The sequence below is a fragment of the Rhinolophus ferrumequinum genome, chromosome 22 (genome assembly GCF_004115265.2).
Source record: "Rhinolophus ferrumequinum isolate MPI-CBG mRhiFer1 chromosome 22, mRhiFer1_v1.p, whole genome shotgun sequence".
Taxonomy (NCBI): Eukaryota; Metazoa; Chordata; class Mammalia; order Chiroptera; family Rhinolophidae; genus Rhinolophus; species Rhinolophus ferrumequinum.
The window spans coordinates 25650858-25670184 of record NC_046305.1 but is presented as its reverse complement, the minus strand read 5'-3'; the positions used below and the strand labels follow the sequence as shown (position 1 = coordinate 25670184).

At 44.2% G+C, this 19327-nt stretch overlaps 1 protein-coding gene across 1 annotated transcript in view; it reads left to right on the top strand.

Annotated features, from left to right (window-relative positions):
* The first annotated feature begins 13633 nt into the window (after positions 1-13633).
* Positions 13634-19327, top strand: part of MFSD4A (major facilitator superfamily domain containing 4A) — a 28847-nt gene continuing 23153 nt past the window's right edge. Inside the window, 2 exon segments of the mRNA XM_033093711.1 lie at positions 13634-13890; positions 13893-13971. Of these exon segments, the coding sequence (XP_032949602.1) occupies positions 13743-13890; positions 13893-13971 (227 nt within the window). The 5' untranslated portion in view covers positions 13634-13742.

Sequence of the window (19327 nt, the reverse complement as noted above, 5' to 3'; positions counted from 1 at the left end):
AAAGTGTTTGGGAGTCTTCCCTCCTTCTGGATTTTTTGGAAGAGCTTGAGGAGAATAGGTGATAATTCTTTTTTGAATGTTTTGTAAAATTCACCTGTAAAGCCATCTGGTCCAGGGCTTTTGTTTGTTGGGAGATTGTTGATTACTGATTCAATTTCCGTGGTGGTAATCAGTCTATTCAGGTTTTCTGTTTCTTCTTGAGTTAGCCTTGGAAGGTTGTACGCCTCTAGAAAATTGTCCATTTCTTCCAGATTGTCAAATTTGTTGGCATATAGTTGCTCATAGTAACTTCTTGGTGGGGGGCGGAGCGCAGACGCCCCGCCCGGCTCCCGTCCCTCTTGCGCGTCACCGACTGCCAGCAACGGCGGGTATGGGCCCGACGCTCCAGCACCATCCATTTTCAGGGCTAGTTGATTTGGCAGGTGAGTTGTTACACACTCCTTAGCGGATGCCGACTTCCATGGCCACAGTCCTGCTACCTTCCAGGAATTTTATGCATAGACAAGAAGATAAACAAATATTAGTTTCCTCCTTTACACAAATGTTATGCAAGTGTTAACCACTTATTCTGCATCCTTCCGTTTTTACTTAATATATCTTACATACTATTTCTTATCAATATATAATGAGTTCTGTCATTTTTTATGTTGAAATAATGTTTCATTATATGGAAGTATTGTAATTTATTTAGCAAGTCTCTACTAATAGTCATTTGGGTTGTCTATACTCTTGCTTTTATAAAAGTGCTGTGATAAATAACTTTGTACATATGTCATTTTGTACAAATACAACTCTATATGTGGGATAACTTCCTAGAAGTACAATTGCAAGTTAAAGGGCAGGTGCAGTTATAATTTTGATGGATATTACTCAACAGCCCTCTGGAGAGGTGGTACTAATTGCTTTAACTTATCCTTCTCTTGATGTAAATGAGGGATGAACTCAGGTCTGAATTTAGAGTAAGGAGGCTGGATTAGAGGTGGTAGGCAGGGAGGTAGGAGGCTGCTGCAAGAGTGCAAGAGAAATCCACTTGGAACTAAACGATGGGTCAGAACCAATGGACAAAGGAACAGTGCATGAAGCTGGAGTGGTAACTTCAAGAAAAGTGCTGGACTTAGAATTGACAGGACAGAGAGACAAACTGGCATTTGAATGCGAGAGTACAAAGGTCTCTGACAGGGTGACTGGGTGGAGTATGAGCTGTGTCTGAAATGAAGACGTGGGCAAAACTATAGAGCCAAACAGAGAAGGAAGGGGCCCCCTGGACTTCAGGAACCTCTATTTCCCAATGGGTAGATATTTATTATACTGATAAAACTCTTAATTTGGTCATTTTCCTGTATCAAGGAGAATAACCTTCATTCTGAAAAAGGTAAAACAGACGCATTAAGAGGGAACCGAAGACTTCCCTTTAAAGACAGACTATTGGCCACATATGTTTGTCATTTCTCCTGTGGCCCCACTAAAATGATAATAAAGCAGTGAAGAAAAGTATATTCTAATGATGAGGAGAACAGGAGGGAGGCCACCATAGATATACATATTCAACAAATATATGGAAGCTGGGAAATGGAGAAACGAGTGGTCACAGATGAAGGAGGTGGAGGGCAGTGAGTGAACCCAAAGTGGGAGGCAACAGAGAAGGCTGCCTACTTTCCCAGCAGAACTATCTCAGGACTTCGAGAGTCCATGGGGCTGGACAGTGTAGAGAAGGCAGGAGGCACAGCCATGGTTGAAAAGAGGAATGGCCAACAATATATGGAACAGTCAATTCCTAAGCAACACCTCCCCAATTGGAGGGTTCAATGACCCCAAAGAAGGGACTTCCACGTCTATTACTTAGAGTCTTCCACGTGACACAGATTCCCTACCCAAATTAAATGAAACAAAAATGAAATCTGCCACCTGACCAGTCCTGTCTCACTCTTAAATATGAAAAATCAAAGACCATCAGACATTTGAAGAAAAGCCTCTAGCATGAAAAAGAGACAAAGATAAATAAATGAGGGTGGGGATAATGATTCACAATAAAGAGAAATAATTTAGGAAATTGAAGACAAAAGAAAACTTTAATATATGTCCTCAGGGATAGTTGAAGTGTCACATCCCTAAACAAGAGTAGGTTGCTATGAGAAGGAGCAACCAGAAAATAAGTGTGAGCTACTGGAAATTAAAGATAGGATTACGGAAATTAAAATGTCAATAAAAGGTTTTGGAAGGTGAAAGAATTAGAGAATTAGTCTGATATCTGGATAATACTATGTTCGGGGGTGGGGGAGGGAGTACAGAGAAAATGGAAGGGAAGATATTCTCAAATAAGACAAAATAATTCCTGAAGCTAAAGGACAGAATTTTCAAATGTAAAGGGGACACCAAGAATCCAACACAAGGAGAGAATAAGTGACCCACATATAAGCACCACATGGTGAAATTTTAGAATAGCAATGATAAAGACAAGATCTTAAAAATTTCTCTAGAGGGAAAAAAATGTTACCTCTAAAAATATAAGAATTGGGGTGGTCGGTTAGCTCAGTTGGTTAGAGCGTGGTGCTAATAACACCAAGGTTGCTGGTTCAATCCCCACATGGGCCACTGCACCCTCCTTAAAAAAATTAAATTAAGCTAAATTAATAAATAAAAATATAAGAATCAAACTGGCCTCAGGAGTCTCATGATGCCTTCAACATTCTGTGAAAAAAAAAAATTTTCAACCAAGGATTCTATACCCATCTGAATCACCACTTAAGTATGAGGGTGGAGTTATGACACTTTCAGAAGGAGGGACTCGGAAAATCTACATACCACACTCCTTCTTAAGAAATTGCTTGAAGATGTCATCAGCAAACAAAAAAAAAAAATGAAAAAGGAAAAAAAACTAACAGCATAAACAAAGAATACAAGGAAGTAGAAAGAGAGGAAAGGAGAAAACAGTGGGACACAGCCAGGGATTAGTGAAAGGAAAAAGTCCCAGGCTGACAGCTATGTGACAGAAAGCAACACACCTGAATTACAGCATAAGGGAGAGTGCCCTGTGTGAGAGGTCCCTGGGAAAAAAGGGGGATCTCAGAATACTCAATATGCTCAAAAGTTGGAAACAAACTTGGGGAAATGATCATGGCAAATACAGAGAAGAGAAAGGGGAAGGAGAAGGAGAAGAAAGTCAATTTGAAACTCTATAAAAACTAGAAGAAGAAAAAATGTCAGGCGGCCAGATGGCTCAGTTGGTTAGAGAGCGAGCTCTCAACAACAAGGTTGCCAGTTCAATTTCTGCACATGGGATGGTGGGTTGTGCCCCCTGTAACTAAAGAATTGTAAACGGTGACTGGACTTGGAGCTGCGCCCTCCACAACTAGATTGAAGGACAATGACTTGGAGCTGATGGGCCCTGGAGAAACACAGTTCCCCAATAAAATAAATAAAATAAAATAAAATAAAATAAAATAAAATAAAATAAAATAATAAAATAAAATAAATAAAATAAAAAATAAAACAAAACAAAAAAAATAAAAAAAGCTTTCTTTAAAAAAAAAAAGAAAAGAAATGCCATTGCTGGCTCTGCAACAAACAATATTTACACTGTCACAAATATCAACATTGTTTATTAGATTTATACTTTTTAGAACCAACCTATAAACAAAGCACAGAAGATTAATTATGGTTAGAAAATTAGAATATAAATGTTATTAACATTGAACATTTAAAGTAAATGTTTGGAAGTCAGAAGTTGGGAAGGGAAGCCTAAAGGGGAAGGTAGGAGTGAAAACATCCTTATCCTACAAAATAGTGAGTCAAATTATGATCTATAGCTGGTAGGATGAGAAATAAAGATGCACATATGTTACTTAAAGCAACAAAGGTAGTCAACAGATTTATTTTACTTAGAGGAAACTGAATAAAAATAGCTACATAACCATGTTGGGCATAGAGTGAGGGAGGGTTCTTTGGATGATATATGTAAATCAAATTCTCATCTTTCATAGTTAAAAATCAATAGAGTATGTTGAAAATGGAGAAATCCAGAAACAGCAGCATAAGCATATTATTTAGAGAGATGAAGTCCCTCCCAGAATGAGGAAAAAACAGATAGAGGTCATTGCCTCCCAGGAGCAGGACTAGAGTGGGGAGAGATGAGGCAGGACCGTTCACTGCAGGCGCGTCTGTTCTACTTTATTTTTAACCACGTGCATGAATTACTTGGATGTAAAAGTTAAGTACACAACCCGATAGAGGAGAGGTAGATGGTGAGAGCTTACGAATATGTGACAGCCGATGAGTTTGGGGGTCAGATCAGATGAATTAGACACTAGAACTACCTTGCAGGAAAACAACCCAGATAAATAATGAGGACATTGGAAATGAGAAAATGTTCTGATTTTCACAAAGAGACAGAAGGTATTTCTGGAAACTATAGACCAAGTGGCTCAATATAGAATCCTGGCAAAATTCTAGTGCAGATTATTAAACAGATGGCTTGGGAATGCTTTGTGATTTATTTATTTATACTCTGCCTCATTCCAAAAAGAAGGATTTGCAGTGGCTTACAGAGATACATGCAATACAGTACGATTAAAAATACTTTTTTTAATGAGAAAAGATTCTCAAAAAGTTAAACAGAATCACTGTATGACCTAGCAAATCCACTCATTAGGTACAATACCCAAGAACTAAAATATGTTCACATAAAACTTGCACATGAGTGTTTATAGCAGCATTACGTATGATAGCCAAAAAGTGTAAACCCAAAAGTCCATCAACTGATGAGTAGATAAACAAAATGTGGTTCATGAATACAGTGAAAAATTACTCAGACATAAAAGGAATGAAGTACTGATACACGCTACAACATGTATGAACCTTGAAAACATTATTCTAAGTGAATGAAGCCAAACACAAAAGGCTACATATTATATGATTCAGTTTACAAGAAATGTTCAGAATAGGCAAATCTATAGAGACAGGAAGTAGATCATTGGTTGCCAAAGGCTGAGGGGAGGAGGAATGGGGAGTGACTGCTAATGGGTATAGAGTTTCTTCTTGGGGTGATGAAAATGTCCTGGAATTAGGTAGTGGTGATGGTCACAAAACCTTGTGACTACTAAAAAACACTGAATCATATAGCCTTTTGAAGAGTGAATTTTATGGTGTGTGAATTATACCTCAAAATGATATAATGAAAAAGGATTATATATGCAGCATTACTTACGATAGCCAAGATATGGCTGCAACCTAAGTGTCCATCAACAGATGAATGGATAAAGAAGAGGTGATACATATATACAATGGAATATTACTCAGCCATAAAAAAGAATGAAATCTTGCCATCGGCAGCACAACATGAATGGACTAGAGGGTATTGTGTTAAGTGAAATAAGTTAGATAGAGAAAGACAAATCTTATGTGATTGCACTCATATGTGGAATCTAAGAAACAAACAGCAACACAAACCCAAACAGACAAAATAGAAACAAACTTATAGATAGAGAACAAAATGATGGTCACCAGGCGGGAAGGGGGTTGGGAGATGGTGAAAGGGGGAAGGATTAAGATGTGCAACTGCCAGTTATAAAAACAGTCACAGGGATATAAAGTACAGCACATGGAATATAGTCAATACTATAGTAATCACTATGTATGGTGTCAGATGAGTACTAGACTTATCGGGGCAATCATTTTGCTAGGTATATAAATTGTCTAATCATTATGTTATATACCCGAAACTAACATAATGTATGCAAACTGTAATTGAAAAAAATTTAAGCATTATTTTTTTGGGGAAAAAACAAGGAAAGAAGGGGAACAGAAAAGGACAGAAAATAAAGAGAAATCAAGTCAATACACAACACATATACCATAAAATTTTATATAGGTGATAAAGGTGGACTATGACTTTGGCCATGAGCTTTCCAGCAGCTACTACGAGCTTGGAAAATAGTGTTATTACATGATTCCCAGCATCCTTAAGATAAACATGAACTGGTTCAGGAGAATCACAGCTTTTCCTGATGCTGATGCCCAATAGAAATCTACCAGGTGTGTCTTTCGGTGGACATAGGCTCTCATCCTATTGAGTATACTCCCAGAAGTGAAACTGCTAGGTCATAGGATTGGCTTAGCTATAGCGGGTGCTGCCGAATAGTTATCCAAAGTGATTTTTCCAGTGTACACTTCTACTAGAGTTCCAGTTCCTCCACATCCTTGTCAACATTTGGCTTTGCCGGTCATATTCATTTTAATCACTGTTGGAGTACGCTAGTATCTCAGTGGTTTTAATTTGCATTTCCCTCATAACAAATGCTGTTCAGTATCTTATCATATGCTTATTGGCCACTTGTGATATGGAGATCTCACTCATGACAAAAGTTTTAAGCCCTCTCACTATAGAAATTTTAAATCTCCTTTTTCCTAGTTTCTTAGCTCCTTAGCCCCGGGCTTTGATTACTCTTCTAATCAGTTTCTGAATCCTAGACTAAAGATTGCTCCTAGCCTGAATCACAGAATGTCTCTCAGATAACTACTTAAAAGCCTGACTTCCCAACACCCTCAAGCCTTCCAGACCTAACTCTTGGCCATCCCAAAAACCAAATAGATTTTAACATTCCACAGGCTAGCATACTTGTTGACTGTAATCACTGAAGCCTAATGTTCTTTCCAACCCATTCTATGTCCAGCTCCGGGACACTGACAACCACCTAAATGACTGGGTTGAATGGCCACAGGCTCTATAGAGCTAACAGATTTATTAATTAAAATCTATTTTTCCTCAGTCAGGGGCCTTGGGGATGCAGAGGGTATCCCAGCAAGATTGCCAGTCCCAACCAAAAAGCCAACACGGTCTTCCAGCGGATCCCGAGACCCCTTCCTCTCATCTGAGAATCCGATAGGGCGAGAGTTCCATGAATCCCCCAGTAGGTAGGGACAGCTCTACGCTCCTGCCCAGCAGGAAGCAGATACAGAAGACAAGACCTCCTGTCCCTCAACCTCCCATAGACATTTTAATGGGGATCACGTCTCTCAAAAGACGTGAAAAACAAGGCAGGCAGTTAGAGACAGGCATTGGGTCTCTGCATTCCTGCGTAACCCATAGTAAAAGACCCCCCCTCTTTGTCCAAAACTTCCCCTTTTCATTGTAATTATCTTCCCCTATGAAGAATAAATGGGTACAAAGTACCCAACTAGATCAAATTGGCCACTCACACCTGCGCAGTCTAAAAAGATGAGGTAATAGCCTCTTGTCAATCACAGGTGTCAATCAAGAGGTCCCACTTGATTGGCTGGGACCTGCAAAGGAACAGCCCATTCTAGAGAAAAAAGGACACAAACTCCAAGTCCTCGCCAGCCAGGGCCTTTTGAACCTCTTCTTTTGCTTGGCCCACTCCAACTCTTTGGAGTGTACTTTTTCTCCTATTAATGTCACCTTGGGCCCTTGAGCCATTCCCTACTGCTCGGGTCCACTTCTATTTCTTTGAAGTGTACTGTCCTCTTCTAGTAAACTACTCTTTCACCACTTTATTTCTGTGGTCTCGTCCAATTCTTTGCTCGAGACGCCAAGAACCTGGACACCCACACCGAGAAGGACTCACTCTCTGGTAACACTTGCATATCCGATTTTGTGAAATGCCCTTCAGGTCTTCTACTACTTTTAAAATTGGGTTGTCTCTCTTTTATAATTTACTTAAGAGTTCTTGATATATTCTGGATATGAGTCCTTTCTTAGTTCCGTGTATTATAAATATCTTCTACCTACATTCTCTTTAATCTTCACAATGATCCTGTGAAGGGGTCCACTGGCCACGACATCCCCACTGTAACTCCAGTAACATAAACTAGGGTCATGCAAGCTAGGCATAAAGTCCAAGCATATTCAATAAAGGTACTTTCATGAGGTGCCTAAACGGTGTGGGATATACTAGCAAGTCTGGTGTAAAATGTGGGTTCTCGGCACCAGTGGTTTCCAACATTGGCTGCACATTAGAGACTCCTGGGGAGTTTTTGCAAAACACCCACGCAGGACTCCATCAATCACAGAGTCTGACTTTTTTGAACTTTGAGGTAATTCTAACATATAGCCTAGCCTGAGAACCACTAATTCAACAGATGAATTGTACATCTCTCATGAAATCCTCTATGCATAGTATTTCTTGCCTCAGAGTTTTTCATAGTTCAAGGTCATAGTAATTAAACATATATTTGGGTAGCTACCCAAAAGACAAGTACATGAATGTCCACAACTGCTTTATTTCTAATAGCTCCAAACTGGAAACAACCTGAATGTACATCAATGGTAGATGGGATAACAATTGGTGGTACGTGTGTGTCATGGAATACTACACAGCAATGAAAAATAATGAACTACTACTGCCCTCATAGACATAATGTGGGGCAAAGCATATTACTGTGTCTGGAGTGGGTGCTGGAAATGTTGTGTATCTTGATCTCGGGGGTGGTCGCCTGGGTGTGCACACACGTGAAAACTAATTTGTTCACTTAAGACTCGCGCACTTTAATGTATGTAAGTTCAACCTCAAAAAAAGGAAACAAAAAGTTATTTTATGTCATGTGCTTGACACAGAGTAGGCATTCAATAAATAGCTGTCAACGTTCTAGAACAGAGAAGGCAGCAAACCCATTGCACAGTGCATGGCTTAGATCACTCGGGAGCCCTGGTCAGGTGCTGGGAGCCCCCTTTTAAGAAGGTCACTGACAATGACAATATGACATGGTAGGGAGATAAGGATGACAAGGGGTCTGGAATACATGGTAAACAAGGAAGGAATGACTAAAGGAAGTGGCGAGGATGTTGGTGGGAACAGTAAAACTTAGGAAGAACATGAAGAATGTCTTCAGATAGTGAATGGCTCCCTGTAAAATGGGAATTAGACTTTTTCCTTTGTGGCTCGAGAGCATAATTCTCAAACTGTAGCTGTTAGGGCAGCCGGATGACTCAGTTGGTCAGAGCCCAAGCTTTCAACAACAAGGTTGCCAGTTCAATTCCCACATGGGATGGTGGGGCTTCACCCCTGCAACTAAAGATTGAAAACGGCGACTGGACTTGGAGCTGAGCTGCGCCCTCCACAACTAGATTGAAGGACAACGACTTGGAGCTGATGGGCCCTGGAGAAGCACACTGTTCCCCAATATTCCCCCCCCAAATTAAAAATATATATACATATATATTTAAAAAAAACCAAACAACAACTGTAGCTGCGCTCATTAAAACAGATTACTGAGCCGCACCCCACAGAGTTCTGATTCAGAGCGGATCTGGGGCAGAACTGAGAATATGCATTTCGAATAAGTTCCCAGGACATGCTGATTGATGCGGCTGGCCCAGGGACACAGTGTACCAGCTCCTGTGTTACAGACTCTGTCTACATTTTCTCATTATTCCCTCATTTTATAGTGAGGAAAGTCAGGTGCAGCTTTTCACAGGTCTCACAGGTCTCTGACTCCAAGCCTGGACATGCTGAAGCTGAGGCTGAGTGGCTACCTGCAGGCATGCAGGCTGTGTAAGTGTCATCCATTTCTGAGTGGGAGGTTGCATTAGATACTTTCAGATGGTCTTTCCAACTCTCAAAGTTAGACTAGCTTCAACTAGCACTTTAAAGCACTAACACATATTCAGCACCAACTGAATGTCAAGTATTATGCCACATTCTCTCCAGGATGTGTGCAGTCATTGGTCTAACTCTAAAGATTCCTCTGGTCCATGTCACCTGTTTCTGTCCCTCCTATCCCTCTTGTCACCTGCAGTAACCACCTCCCTCCCTCTCTAGACAGGCTGAAAACTCAGCTCACCCGGATATTTGGGAAAGGAGGCTCTTTGTACACACACCCATCTCTGCTATTTGCAACCATGTCGGGTAGGGTGTTTCACCCTGGGTGCAGCCTTTGGCACTAAGCTGTCTGCCAACTGCCCTATGCCAATCCTGGACAGAGCGTGCCAATCCACTCTCCACATGCTGACCAGCAAGGCAATGAATGTGGGCGCTGAGAAGACAAAATCCAGAAGTGGGTGAGGGGTGGCCTCCTGCCCCAGTATGGCTGGGGAACAGCTGAATGTGCTTAATGACCTTGAACTAGAGACTTCACTTTACTGCCCCTGCCTGGCCTCCTGAGAGTCTGGCAAGCAGAGACTAGAGGAACCTGGCGATCCAGGGCAGAACCATTGTCACTTAAGAGACTCCCACCACGCATAAAATCTGCCCCAAGTCCCAGTGACTTCCCACTAGGCGGCAATAATCAGATCTTTTCTCTTTGTACATTCTTTTTTATATTTAAAGTTTTCAATTCCAACAGATACAGCAATAAAATAAAACATACCTGATGGGTTTAGACACTTAGGAATTTGGGCAGCTGCGATGCATGTAAAAGGATCATGGTTAAGGTAGATAGCTCATATTTCACTCTGTATTATATTGTTTGCTTTCTTGAGTATTTCCAGGATGTAGATCACCTGTCATGGTTCAATAGTGCCATTGATTTATTGCTTATCAACTTCCAGGTATAAATGGGAGTTAGTGTAGTGTAAACACCTCTCACCAAGGAATCAACTCCTGCACCCAGTGAAGAACAGACCCATGGCTCTGGCCTTAGAACAGCAGCAGTGAACAGATTAGTGGCAATGGTTTAGAATGGCAGTCCCAAGGAGGGACCCTAGGAAGGCCAAAGAAATGTCCTGAAGAGGTGACCTTTAAGGAAAATGAAAAGATTTCAGTCAGCAAGAGCTTGAGAACCCTTCACTCCTACAGATCCTTTCTGCCTTTCCATATTCAGTCTTTCCATATTTGGGGCTCTCTTCCAGAGCTTGAGGGAAAGGGAACACTTCCTTCCAATTTTCAGGAGGGAAATCAAAGAATGGCTAGGGTGTCATCCAAGATTTTATCTTTCAAATTTAAGAAAGACCCGCAGAGTGCCCAGCCAGGGCAAGAGATTTGAATACAAGCACAGAGGAAATATAGGACAGCCTCTGCCCTTGGGGATAAGATGTGTAAATAAAAAACCAAATAAAATGGTAAAGGTATTGTGCAAATACTTCAGCTCCCCAGCCATTTATTTATCCAGGACTCTATCTGCAGGGCATTTGGTAAGACACTTGGTAGGGTGGGGAGTTAGAAATGCAGGTAAATATAGTCCCAGCCCTGATCAACTCAGTGTTACTGGCTGCAGGGGAGGCAGGGTGGCAGGAAGAGGCAGCTAACAATCCGTGGAATATAATAGCTGACACTGTGAAGACGTAGGGGCAAGGGATAGATCTGGGGCTTGCTGGAGTTGGGGAAATGGATAGAATTTTCTTGGAAAGGTTCCTGGAGGAATTGGACAGTGTGAAGATGCTGCACATGGAGATAGAGAAAGAGAAGTAAAGAGAATAAGCAAAACCTTTCACATACACCTCCTTCCAGACGCAGTTCAGGAATCACCTCTTTCCTGAAGCCTTCCCAGGCAAATGAGATCCCTCCCCTCCAGGCTCTCAAAGCACCTCAAGAACAGAATGTATCTTTGCTTACTTGTTTCCTTATGGCCTGTCAGAGCTCAAGCCCTCCTCTCCCCCTAAGGGAATGCAGGGAAGGGGAGGGGAGGAGAGGAGACAAGGAAGGCCTTTGGCTATAGCCAGGCTGGGTGTTGCATCCACAGTGGGCTGTCTCACTTTATTTTTGCTTACTTATTTTTTACTTTTTACTATTTTATTAAAATACAATGTACAGACGGTAAAAGGCTCAAATCATAAGCATACAGCCTAATGAACACTTACATATGTTTGCATCTGTGTAACCACCAGCCAGACCAAGATATAGAATGCTTCTAGCACCGCAGATACTGCGGGCTGCCTCACTGCCACGGTGGCCAGAGGAGCTGAACCAGTAGGGCGATATAACTGGGAGCATCATCTAAGGAAATTATAAAGAATTTCAGGTGTTTGGGCTGGAAAAGCCGAGTGCTGGGGCAAGGTCATTAACAGCACACAGCAATTAGACTTGTCCTGTAGGTGGCACAGGGGAGCATGTCAGTTCAGCACCCTTCCTACAACCAGAGCTGACCCACTGGGGAAAAGTGGGTTCCCTTCAATAAAAGGTATCAGTCAAGAACAGGACTGACAAATAGTTATCAGCAAGGATGGGGTAGGGATAGGGGACTCAATTAGAGATGGCTCCTTCTAACTCTGAGCTTCTACGGTTCTGGAATTCTGTGACAGTGGCATAGAGGACTCAACCAAATGCTTGTGGCTATGATTTGTTTGTTTTTCTAGAGGACAAGTTTTTACTTAACCACAAATACTGTGCAGGCCCATCATTATCACTGCTGAATAAGTAATTGTCATCACCTACAGACCAACTGAGTCAGAGAGACCTTGGGGTTCCCCTCCCTGGTGCTCACAGTCTAGGGAGATGGAACAGTTGCTGGGGTGTCACTATGAGATAGGACCAGCATCTGCAAGAGAAGTTGGTTGCCCTTATCTCATGCCAAGTTGTCCTGGGGGCACCCCCCACCTACCTCCTCAGTCCTTTCAGCCCTGGTCCCCCTGGGAGGCAAGAGGGCATGAATAATGGCTCCTGCCACTACCAGAAAACCAGTGCAGAGGTGACACTGTAGCTCTTACTGCTCCACCCCCAGGGAACAAGGCAGGAATGGTGTCCTGGCTCCCTCAGGAACAGGACCACACAGGACCCACCAGCCTCATGATCACCTGTGGGGGAAAGACAGCCTGTGCCAGCTTGCAGGCTCCTCCAAGGACTCCCAGTTTGGAGGCTAACACCCTCCCACCCCACTTCCTTGGGGCTTTTCCCAGCAAAATAGAAATTTCCCCCAGAACACTTTTTTCTTCATAGAGGATTATTTGCAAATTTCTCCTGGGATTTTCTCCAGGTTACCACCCTCTCCTGTTCTCCTCCCCTGCCTCAAATTGGAAGAAGGAGAGAGATGGAGTCTGGACCCAGCACCCACATTTTCCTTCTTCCTGCACCTGTCCAAGGTGCAGATGAGATGTGGCCAGTGAAGACCAGCTCTAGGCCCTACCACAGAGCTTATAGTAAAGAGGATGGATAGTTTCTAGGGTTTTCCAACTGAAGAGCAATGAACCTTTCGAGGTTCTAATGAAAGCCATGAATACCCTCCCAAGAAAAAAAAAATATATGTAGGAAATTTGCCTTCTGTTCTGGGGGAAGCTGGGGGCGCTGTATGACCCTGGAAGTCTCTCTGCGAAGCCCCCTAGGTTTAAGGGGGAGGGCTGGGGCCTCCTCCACGTCAAAGCCCAGGCCAACTTGTGTCTGGCGAAAGCTTCGGGCTCTCCCGAGACCATCTGAGATGCTGTAAGATCCCGCTCTCCAGCCAATTTGTGCACACACAGGACGGCCCCGGCTCCCAGTTTGCCCAGCTCTAATATGGGCACTCAGGGCCTTCGACCCTGGGGATGTTGTATAAGAAGGCTGGCTGTGCCGGGAGCTGGGTGGGAGGAAGATGGGGGGGGTGGAGAGCGGCTCCCGGTTAGTCTCTGGCAGCCGGGGGGAGGGTAAGCTGGTGGGTGCGGGAAAGAGCGGAGACTCGTGCCCCGACGCACTGCCCGCGGGCGGCAGAGGAGCCCCCTCCATCCCCGGGCCTGGAGGCGGGGCCCCTCGCCCGGCGGCCCCTCCCAGCCCCTCCCTCCCGGCGCGGGCCTCCAGGGCCCGCTGGCCCCCCGCGGGCAGGCGGTGTTCGGGCACCACCGCGCTAGGAGCCAGCAGCTGCCAGCCCGTCCGCCAGCTGGGGCCATGGGCTGCGACGGCCGCTTGTCGGGACTGCTCCGCCGCAACCTGCAGCCCACGCTCACCTACTGGAGCGTCTTCTTCAGCTTCGGCCTGTGCATCGCCTTCCTGGGGCCCACTCTGCTGGACCTGCGCTGCCAGACGCACAGCTCGCTGTCCAGATCTCCTGGGTCTTCTTCTCCCAGCAACTCTGCCTCCTGCTGGGCAGCGTCATCGGGGGCGTCTTCAAGAGGACGTGAGTTCTGGGCCCTCGCGGCACGACCCTTCCGTCTCCCTAGGCTCTCTCTCTGTCCACACAGTGCTGGGACTTGCGACCACCCCTCCCAGCTCCGCCAGCTGTGTCCCCGTTGCCAAAAGGCTGCCCCCTTCCCATACCCCAGCTCTACCCGGAAAACTCTCTCCTGAGACTGAAGGTGATTTCTGGATTGTTCATTGGCCTTCACTCACCCCTGTGAGGAGATAAACCCAGGCCTCACTCTGCTTCCCCCACCCAAACCCCACTGGGAGAGAGGGGTGATGGGAGTTTGCAGAGGTGGGAGGGTCTCCGTCCTGCAGACTGGATCTGAGGTTTGTCCTTAGCCCCTGTTGCCCTGGGCAAAATTGGAAGTGAGGTGGAAGGAGAGTGGGATTGTCACCTCAGGTGCTCTGGTAGGTGCTGGAGCAGGCTGAGGCTGACAGATCGCTCTGGAGCCAGCTCCACTCACACCATCAGCTCCGGATCAGCTGACACAGGCTGTTCCTTCCCCCAGGTGGCCACAGGGCTGGTGGGTCCTGCTTTGCAAGGACCAGGGTTCCCTCATTGGAACCTGGAGGCAGAGCCCTTCTGCCTCTGAAACAGCTAGGGCCTTGTAGGGAAGGTGCAGGGTGTCCTCACTTGTATCAACTTGGTAAGGTGACCCTCTGTCCCTGTGCCAGGGTCCCCCTCCATTCCCTCACCCTGTGTTACTCTTCCTTGACCTCTACTTAGGTCGGGGCTCCGGAGTGCCTGGCAGAGCCCCCAAAAGGCCCTCTTTTGGATTCCATTGCAGAGCCTCATTGTCCGGCTCAAATTGGACAGGGCCATCTCTGAGGAGCACTGCAGAAAGGTAGCAGGATCACTCTCCTAGTGCAGCTGGGAAAACAGATCCAAGGCAGGAGATACATTACTTGCAAGCCGCAGGCTGCTGGAGACTGCCTTAGTCCCAGCTCCAGAGTGGGTGGTTTCCTGGATTGCATGGGCTCAAGCAAGCAGACAGCCTGGGAACAAAACCAGTTGGGCTATCCCAGAGAAACCTCTGTGGGGCTGTTCTGAACCAAGGGTTCTCACTGTTTGTCTCACTCCTAGAGGTACCCATGAGGGTGGGTTTTACCATTCACCTTGCTTCCAGAACTAATGGAAGAACGGACACTGGTGTTATATAGATGGGCCCCCACTTTAAGTCACCCAACTGACAAAACATTATCAGTTAAGGAGTGATTATCCCCATTACCAAATCTTGTAACTGAAGACTTCTCCTCTTAAGAAGCAAGTTTCCTTGTGTACACTAGTGTATCTGGGGGTTTTGTACAGGATTAGATGTATGTAAGATTCAGAAAATCTTAAGAAGCTCAAGATCCATTCTGATTCTGCCTAGAGTGTTTTTTTAAATTTACTTCTCATTACAATTAGCATACAATATTATATTAGTTTCAGGTATACAACATAGTGATTAGACATTTCTATACCTTGCAAAGTAATCACCCACCCCGATAAGTCTAGTACCCATCTGGCATTACATATAATTATTGCAATATTATTGACTATATTCCTGGTGCTATACTTTATATTGCTGTGACTATTTTTATAACAGGCAATTTGTACTTCTTAATTCCTTCATCCTTTTTCATCCATCCCCCCAACCACCTTCCCATCTGGCAACCATCAGTTAGTTCTTTGTATCTATGAATTTGTTTCTGTTTAGGTTGTTCATTTATTTTGTTTTTTAGATTTCACATAGAAGTGAAATCATATGGTATTGTCTATCTCTGTCTAACTTATTTTGCTTAGCATAATACCCTCTAGGCCATCCATGTTGTTGTAATGGCAAGATTTCATTCTTTTTTATGGCCGAGTAATATTCCATTGTGTATATATACCACATCTTCTTTATCCATTTGTCTATCGATTGACACCTACATTGCTTTCATATCTTGGCTATTGTAAATAATACTATGATGAACACAGGGGTGCACATAACTTTCAAATTAGTATTTTGGATTTCTTCGGATAAATACCCTGGAATGGAATTGCTGGGTCATATGGTAATTTTATTTTTAATTTTTTGTAGAACCTCTCCGTTTTCTGTAGAGACTGCACCAATTTCCAATCCCACCAACAGTGCACCAGGGTTCCCCTTTTCTTCACATCCTCGCCAACACTTGTTGTTTGTTGACTTATTGATGGTGGCCATTCTGACAGGCGTGAGGTGATATGCCCAGAAGTTATTAATTAGAAATCTGTTAAGATGTTTTTCTGGTTTTGTTTTTACTTTTTAAGTATTTTGACTTACAAAAGCTCCCTTCTCTTGAACTTTTTAGGAACATGTGTAGTGCAAAGAACAGGAAGGGGAGTGAGGGTAATTCTGAATGGCAGGTCAATGTACAGATTTTGTAAAAACGGCAAGTGCACATCCACTGGGCCATCTCTTCCTTATTTGCTTTGCACTTCCTCAGGGTTCCTTACTCAGTAGGGGCTCTGAACAGGCAGTGGAAAGGGTCTTGCAGCAGGAAACCAGTTCTCAGAAAAATGATAATAGTAATAATAAACCAACTTTATTGAGCATTTACCCAATGCCAAGCGTTGTTCTTAGTACCTTACTTGTATCAACTCATTTAATCTTCACAACAATCCTGAAGAGTAGTATTATTATTTCCATTTTATGCATAATGAAGCTGAGGCACAGAGAAGTTAAGGGACTTGCCCCAGGTCACACAGCTATTAAGAAGCTTAGCCAAGATTTGAACCCAGACATTTGCTTCTAGAACCAGATACTTTGAAATGCCTCTTGCTCTATGAATAGTAAGCTTCAGCTCTGCAAGGTACAAGTTATACCCTATACTCCCTGGACACATTCCTGAGCTGACACTCCTGGGAAGGAAACTGGGCCTCTGGGGCTTCCTGCTGGGATCTGAGGGGTGAAGGTAGAGTAGGGTGGGGGCAGTAAGTCCTATCAATGTTTCAGGTTTAAATTCTGAACCTCAGTCCTCCCATCCCCAAGACAAAATGTCACAAAGAACTCTTTCCTTTGGTTAAGGGCAAAGCAGACTTCGGTGAAAATGGAGGGATATCACAGGGGTGGCCTGTATGTAGGTAGGAGTCACCACTTAGCCAGGGCTGGACAGCTCAAGAGACTCCCCATCCCCCCAACAAATAGAACCTCCACCAGCCCAGAAACCAACTTATAAAGTTTGATTGCTTGGGGCCTCCCCAGGTCTCAGTTAAAATGCTAATACCCCTACAAATGCTTTTCAGCTTCGGTGGTTACTGGCTAGTGCACCAGGCCAGCTGTTGCGGGGGAGTAGGGAGAGTGTGAAGCTATGGGGAGAGGAAAGTTTGGGCAGTGCTTCTGTATCTAGGACTCCTGCTCAATCCTACCTACTGCTTGGCCCAGACTGAGGGTCAGGGCTGAGTAGTGTGTCTGGTGGTTGCCTCTATAGGGACGTGCATTGGAGGGACTGGATGTGGAAAGCCTTGGATATTAGAGTGGGTGCAGAGGACGACAGGAGCCCTTGGCTCAGGGCAGGACCAGTGTTTGCTCCCATGCCCCTGCTTTCTCACAGGCACGTGCTCTCTGCTCTCTCTCTCTCTCTCTCTCTCTCTCCCTCTCCTCTCTCTCTCCCTCTCTCTCTCTCTCTCTCTCTCTCTCTCTCATGCCTTGCTTTCTCACAGGCATGTGCTCTCTGCCTTCTCTCTGTCTCTCTCTGTCTCTCTCTGTCTCTCTCTGTCTCTCTGTCTCTCTCTCTCTCTCTCTCTCTCTCCGGCTCCTAGCATAGACAGAGATGTTGAAGGAGGCGACCACATGCAGGCCAAGATGGAGAAAGGTGCAATTAGGGTTAGAAGAACCAGGATTAGACCTTCCTCAGGAGAGAAGGAAATCGGTCAAAGAGAACACAAAGCCATCTGGCTGGCAGGGTGTACAGGTATGTGCTTTGTCAGACAGGAAAGAGGAACGAGGTATTTAGACAAAAGGTTAGGCTTTCTTTCCTGGTTTCTTGGGGACCTGTCTAACCACTCTGGGCAGTTTGGGAGACCCCTTTATCTCAAAGGGTAGATAAATGGCTTTTAGAGTTTCCCAGCTTACCTTGGCCTCTCCCCTGCATGCGCCCACTTGACTGAAGGCTAGTTGAGTTCTTCCCCTCTTTGCCCTATTCATTATCTCCTCTACCTTTTCCCTCAAACTCGTGCAAGTCCTGCCTTGCCCAAGACCCAGCTCTGACTCTCTCCTGCCCCTTGTGAGAAACTCAGTCTTTTCTGCAAGATTCTCCAGGCCACTCTCAGACCTGCTTCCCCATGCTGGCCGCTGCAGTCCCTGAAATACAATACAAAAGCGTGTTCCCTCCCGAGTTGGGCCCTTGGTTGGTCTCCCATCTAGAAAGCCTGTATCTCTCCCTCCAGCAGTTTATCTACCTTTCAGCAAGCAATAAACCTGGGCCGAAAGCCTATGGGTGTATACCACCAGGAATGCTTCTTGCTTTAAAAACCCTTCTCAGCATATGACCCAACAATTCTGTTCCTAGGTATATGCCTCAAAGAACTAAAAACATATGTCCACACAAAAACATATACATGAATGTTCATAGCAGCTTTATTCATGATAGACAAAAAATGGAGACAAACCAAATGTCCATCAACAAAATGTATATCCATAAAATGGAATATTATCCAGCCATAAACAGGAATGAAGTACTGATACATGCTACAACGTGGAGGAACCTTGAAAACATTCTGCTGAATGAACAAAGGCAGACACAAAAGATGATATACTATGTGATTTCATTTATATGAAAATTCAGAAGAGGACAATTTGCAGATAGAGAGAGTAGATAAATTGCTGCATGGGCTGGGGTTTGGAGAGGAGTGGGCAGTGCCTGCAAATGGGTACAGATTTCTTTTGCTCTTTGCTCTAAATTTAGATTGTGGTCATGGGTTTACAACTGTGAACATACTAAAATTCATTGAATTGTATACTTTGAACAGATGAATTTTATGGTATGTAAACTATATCTCAGGTTTTTTTAATTAAAAAAATGTCTCAAGACTCATCCCACCCCTTTATTCACTCATTCAACAAATATCTCTTGAGCCAGACCTTGTTTTCATGCAGCTTACCTTCTGGAAGACTATTTTAATAAAATGAAGGAAATAAAGCAGGGTAAGGATGGAAAGTAGCAGAATTGGGGGTGAGTAACAGAAGGTCAGGGAAGGCCTCCCTGAGGAGGTGACATTTGAGCTGACACCTGAATGAGAGGAGCGAGCCATGCATGCAAAGAACTGGGGGAGAGGTGTTATAGGCTGACAGAAGTGCAAGTCCAGCCAATGTGTAAGGAGCACTCCCTGTGAGCCCAGCACCACA